This window comes from Elaeis guineensis, chromosome 3 (genome assembly GCF_000442705.2).
Source record: "Elaeis guineensis isolate ETL-2024a chromosome 3, EG11, whole genome shotgun sequence".
In the NCBI taxonomy this organism is placed as follows: domain Eukaryota; kingdom Viridiplantae; phylum Streptophyta; class Magnoliopsida; order Arecales; family Arecaceae; genus Elaeis; species Elaeis guineensis.
Window position 1 is genome coordinate 11,522,532 of NC_025995.2, and position 5,973 is coordinate 11,528,504.

The window sequence follows — 5,973 nt, forward strand, 5'->3', positions numbered from 1 at the left end:
AAATAACACATTCTAACTAGCTTCTTTAAGTGAGGTTTTAAGTTGTAATAGAAGTATGGCATGAGATTCTAAATACGAAAGGCAATAATAGAGGAGATGTACAATAACAAGGCTCCAAATGCAAAATTGAAGGTGCAAGGCAATGGAGGAGGGCAGGATGCCAGTAAAGAAACTTGACATCAAAATCCAACATAGAGGAGGGCTCAATTGGCAACAACAAACCCTACATTATCATCTTCTAGTATATCCATGTCATCATCTTAGGTCTTTGTCATTTTTGCTCCATTTTTTAGTCTTTTAAAGTTTCTAATCATGGAATTTGACATGAGGGATCTATATTATAGAGGCAAAAAGTATGGGATTTCTAGCCTGTGTCAAACATATTAACATATTTATTAATATATATATGTATTAACTTGTCTACATTCAATAAGAATAATCAGTCTCTCTCTTCTTTTTACACATACTTTATAGAAGTTAAATCTCAAATAAAATTTGTTAACCAGATTTTATCTCATGAATTATTGTCCTCCTTGATTGTTTTAGCAAGATTTGGATACCTTACTTTCCATCTCTCTCATTGATGTCAATAAATATCTCTCTTATGATTTTTCCCATAATAACAAATCTAGCAAGATTAAGGCTGCAAATGGGTCGGGTATGCTCGTGACCCAACCTAGCTTGTCCTGCTTAGACCCGATCCAACCCGTTTTAAAGGATCCATGGGGCAGGGTCGGGTTTTAAAATTTTGCTCCAAGATCATCTAGTTCCCTGATAATTTCTTAAAATTTCAATTTAAATACAATTTAACCAATTTAAATTTGTAAATAATTTCTATCATTCAGACTCTTATTGTCATCCATTTGGGTTTGGTGGACATTCCTACCCAATATTCTCAAAATAAATTTTGATGGATTGATAAACTCAGACAAAAGTGCTATGTGAGATTTGCTATTAGGGAATAGCAATAGACAACTCACTACAACAAGAATTCATCCTTCGAATTGCATAGTTTGAATCATTGAGCTTACAATAGCATTAGTGGGGTTAGATGATACTATCACATCTTTACAAGATAAAATTATCTAGTTTGGAAGGTGAGTTTAAAACTCCCATCAATTAGGTCAAAGAGAATTGTGATGTGGCTACACACCTATATCTCCATGACAAGAACATGATTCAGCCCCTGTATTTGTTCAAATACTCATATATATTGCATCAATGTTACAGATTGGTTAGCAATAATTCAGAGGTTGAAATATGGTTTGGCAATTATCACAATGAATTACCTCTTTTGAGAGTTTAGGCTCAATGTAGTTGGCATTTTATTTTCATAGTCATAATTGGGGATGGTTAGCCTCTTGTAATCCCTGCACAAAGAAAAGCGCTTGCAAGGAAGATAAGGTTCACGATTTAGTTATTGAATTTTCTTATGCTTTGACATTTCTCTGCATATGTAAATACAAAAGATTTTGAAATTATTCCAGTCATTAATAATATAAATAATCATGAGAAAACTTTTGCTAATGTTGGCTATGATGGAGTTTGTTGATTATTTTGATCTTAAAGGTTCGATGTTATTTTTATTTGCGCTCCCCTTGTGTTTAGGTACATTTCATTGATTTTAATCACATATAATCCTTCGTGAATTATGTTTCATTATTTCTTTAATTTGCAAGTCACCCAACCTGTTTTCCAAGACACACGCACGCATGCACATATGCATATTAATTCCATTTTAAGTGCTTGATATATATTTTTCTTGACAAGAGGGTGAATGACATTGGAAGTTTGACAAATACTTCTCTATCATTATATGTTTTTTTTTTTTTTCTAGTAGTGTGCCACGTACGAAGGTATACTTTAGAATGTTATAGTTTTGTGTCAAGAATGAGGAGTATCAATCCTAATAGTGGGCATATTATCCTCTATCGATGCAATCTTGCAACAAATGTAGGATTAAAATGAAGTCATCACAAGTATTATACGAAGCAAATGCAGGGTAGAGAAATCAACAACCAAAGCCAGCATCAAACATGTGAAGTGCTTCCACATGTAAACTCATCTTTCAACTTCTTATTAGTAAATGAGCTATTAAGCTTGCTAGAAATAATAAGCGAAAAGTCTAAAAACAATATTATAATATCTAGCTAGATGCTAACTTGACATAAGCTTGGAATTCGATTTCACCTCATCAAGCTTCATTGGATTAGATCCATTCTACATAAAGTTAGCTCAGAATTTGAGCCGAGTCTCTAAAATCTGGACTTGCTTAAAACACGATATGAATGAAAATTTGAGATCCAAGTTGCAATATCAAAATCGTATGCTTATTTAGATTTTATAGGAATCACAAAAAGAAAAATAATTCAAATCAAATCTTGACCTCCAAGGATTAGAACCATCAATGCATTACATCTTAGCCGCAGAAAAGAAAGCACATGCACTGTTAGACGATATACATCATTCTGAACCCATTATAATTAGTTTAAAAGCTTAACCCTTATCACAAGGAGTTCAATCGTGTAGCTTAACGTTATCTATAGTTTGTTTAATACATATTATATATCACTAACATGGACAAGTACAAAACTGGGAGACGACTAGGCATTTTAATGACTTCATCCGGACAAATTAATAGGCCTGGTTTTGTGGCAAGCAAAGCTTGAGTGTAAGCTTTCATCAATTGATGGGTCCATAGGACTACATACCCCACACGCTATCATAGAATTATTCGTTTAATTATTGGAAAACGCCCTGGGGATTATCATTATTAAATTACTTCCCCTTGCGTCTCATCATGAACCCTTCTCCTATCAATATTATTATTATTATATAATAATTTTCTGGTGAGTTCTAGAGATGAGGCAGTAACGTTCTAGAACCACGTGGCAAGGTCTAAGCCGTCCCAAGTGTAAGCCGTCGGACCACGGCCGGAAACCGCTCGCTGGTACTGGCTGAAAGGAACAGCAGAATAAAACCCTCGCATATCATTCTCCTCCACAACTACCCCTATTAAATCAGATAGCTACGAAAATGCCACCGCCCGATGGTCTAAACCACACCGACACCGTCCAGATTCACCAAACGGCAGTAAGTAATTGCCCGGAAGAGAACGGGGCAACATAGACTTTTTGCTCTGGAAGGCCTCATAAATATCACGTGAGGGGACACGTGGTGAGATCGTGGTGGAAGGGTCGAAACAGTCCCCAAAACGCCGCCACGTAGCCGAGCTACAGGACCTCTGCGGTTAAGGATTAACCTGTGCCACGTCAGCGTCCAAGTGGACAAACACGTCCTTGTCATCACTCCCACTCCCCCAATTCTTCCTTTAAAACCCCACCTTTCTCCCCCCTCCGCTCTTCATTTCGCCCAGAGCTGGTCCCCAACGCGTCGATCCCCCTCGCCGGAGAAACAAAAAAGAAAATTAGAAAAAAAAAAAAGAAAACTGAAGGTATGGAGGGGAGATTCGAATGTTCCGACCGGTAGGATCGCCGGACGGTCGCCGGAGACCGCCGAAAGTGACATGCTTTATGGTGATGGAAGTCATTCCATTCTTTCTTGCTTCGGAAATCGAACACGGCGATTGCAGCAGGGATGGCGTATTGATGGCATCGATCGGGATCTCTTGATCTTTTTGTATTCCCAGCCTTTGATTTAATGAGTTCTTGATCGCCTTTTTTTTTTTATTCCAAGGTTTCTTGGTTGTCGCTTTTAATTCGAGCTCTGGAGTCGGTTCCGGAGGGTTCTATAATTAGCATTTCTTGTAATCTTGCGTCAGAGCTCCGATTCCACCATTTTCCCCCTCGATTTAGTGGGGATTTTGGGCTTCCGAGCTCTGCAAATGGAGCACTAGCGGTTTTCTTTCGATTTCTATTGCTTGAGGTGAGAGGAAAAGGTAAAGGGGCGAGGGTGTTTGGATTTTGTGAAACCATGCCGTTTCCAATGAAGATCCAGCCAATCGATGCGAAGGGGATGGTGAGGAGCGAGCCGGCCAAACCGGTGGGGAAATCGCGGCTGAAGCGGCTTTTTGAGCGGCAATTCCAATTTCCAGCGGTGCTGAGGATCTCGTCGGCGGAGAAACTCGTCGCCGCCGCCGGCGATCCGGAGCCCAGCTCCGTGTGCCTGGACAAGATGGTCCAGAGCTTCATGGAGGACAGCAGCGAGAAGCCGTCCCGCTGCGGCCGCCACCGCTGCAACTGCTTCCACGGCAACTGCGACGAGACGTCTGACGACGACGCGGACTTCCCCGGCGGCGACCCCTCTCCGATCATCGCTACCTCCTCCGATGCTGCCGAGGTCGTCAAGGTACAAGAAATACTTCGATGTCCGATCGGTTCTCATTCTAAAGGATCCCCAATCTTTACTCATCTCGATCGAATCGATCTCTTCTATAGGGTTTGGTGCTCTGCACGAGCGTGGCGGAGAGGAATCTCTTGGCGGACGCATCGAACATCATGGAGAATTTTACCAAGATGGGCAAAGGGAAAGAAGATTCCCGACGGGCCGTCGCCGACGGCCTCCGCGCTCTCGGCTACGACGCCGCCATCTGCAAGTCTCGCTGGGAGAAGTCCCCTTCCTTTCCGGCCGGTAGATTTCGATCCAAATCGCCGTTAATTTTTTTACTCTTTTTGTTCGTTCGATCGATTGACGTCGTTAGGTTGGACTCGATGGCAGGGGAGTACGAGTACGTGGACGTGATCGTAGCGGGCGGGGAGAGGTTGCTGGTGGACGTGGACTTCCGATCGGAGTTCGAGATCGCACGGTCGACGAAGATCTACCGGGCGGTGCTGCAATCGCTGCCGTCCGTCTTTGTCGGCAAGGAGGACCGGCTGCAGCAGATCGTCGCCGTCGCCTGCGAGGCGGCGCGGCAGAGCCTCAAGAAGAAGGGCCTCCACTTCCCGCCGTGGCGGAAGCTCGAGTACATGCGGGCCAAGTGGCTCTCCCCCTTCGAGCGGACGGCCCCGATCATCCCCCCAGAACCAACACAACGATCGAATGGTGAAGGTGAAGTCGAACCGAGGGGAGATTCGGAAGATGGGAAGAAGAATGACAACAGCTGCGGCGATGGCGGCGCGATCGGTTCGATCTCTGCCATACAGTCCTCCGGCGAGGCCGAGGAACCCATACCCATCGCCGAGGCGGAGACGGCGGAGGAGGGGGTCACAGAAGTGGTGTCGTCGTGGGAGCCGCCGGCGGTGAAACCGAAGGCGGTCCAGAGGGGGGCGAAGGTCGTCACTGGGTTGTCTTCCGTTCTCCGAGACGAGCCCTAATTTTCGAAGTTTTGTTTTGTTTTTTTTTTTTTTTTTTTTCGCTGAGAGAAAACTATATATAATATATATGACTATAACCGAAAAATCACCTTATCCTTTTCTTTCTTTCCCCCTTTCGTAGGCTTGTTGTAAGAAGAGACTCGCCCGTCGACTAGTATGTTATCATAAATAATAATAGTATAAAATAACATTTCGTTTTAAATAAATAACTGGGCCCACCCCGCCCCGCAGCATCTGGTACGCGTTTATACTATTTGTTTTAAATGTTGGCATGTTGCTTCTGAGTTTTAAATAAAAATAATTTTTATGTTTGTTCATGTTGTTGCTCTTTATGTCGCACCGGCCAAGCCTCGGCGATGGCGGTTTCTTGAAGGGAGACGGCGAGAGACCAGGGGTAGAATAAAGGTTTCTCTCTCCTCCCTTTTTACTTTATATCTTTCTGTCCCATATATGTTTATTCTTTTATTAGTATTAAAAATAAAAACGACAACGGAGTGGAACGGAGGACGCAGGCTCGTGCGTCTTCGACGCCGTGACCGTGAGTGTGAACGCATAAAACTAGTCCATGGGAATTGCGTGATTCTCCCGGATCACATATCGGACATGCCAGAGGAGAAGCGCTCGTTCCCGGTTCGAACCGGATTGACGAATTGACGAAACCACCCCTATCTGGAAACTTCCCAGGCCTTGGAAGCCAAGG

General features: G+C 43.1%; 1 protein-coding gene across 1 annotated transcript; it reads left to right on the plus strand.

Annotated features, from left to right (window-relative positions):
* The first annotated feature begins 3,381 nt into the window (after positions 1–3,381).
* LOC140856433 (uncharacterized) lies at positions 3,382–5,506 on the plus strand. The gene is made up of 3 exons (XM_073253654.1): positions 3,382–4,308; positions 4,398–4,590; positions 4,678–5,506. The coding sequence occupies exons 1-3, from the start codon at positions 3,934–3,936 to the stop codon at positions 5,271–5,273; spliced, it is 1,164 nt and encodes a 387-aa protein (XP_073109755.1). The 5' UTR covers positions 3,382–3,933; the 3' UTR covers positions 5,274–5,506.
* Positions 5,507–5,973: the final 467 nt, after the last annotated feature.

Coding starts and splice junctions, on each gene's coding strand:
- LOC140856433 (XM_073253654.1), top strand. CDS start 3,934: ATGCCGTTTCCAATGAAGATCCAGCCAATCGATGCGAAGGGGATGGTG. Junction 4,309..4,397: donor ATGCTGCCGAGGTCGTCAAG/GTACAAGAAATA, acceptor TCTCTTCTATAG/GGTTTGGTGCTCTGCACGAG. Junction 4,591..4,677: donor GTCCCCTTCCTTTCCGGCCG/GTAGATTTCGAT, acceptor ACTCGATGGCAG/GGGAGTACGAGTACGTGGAC.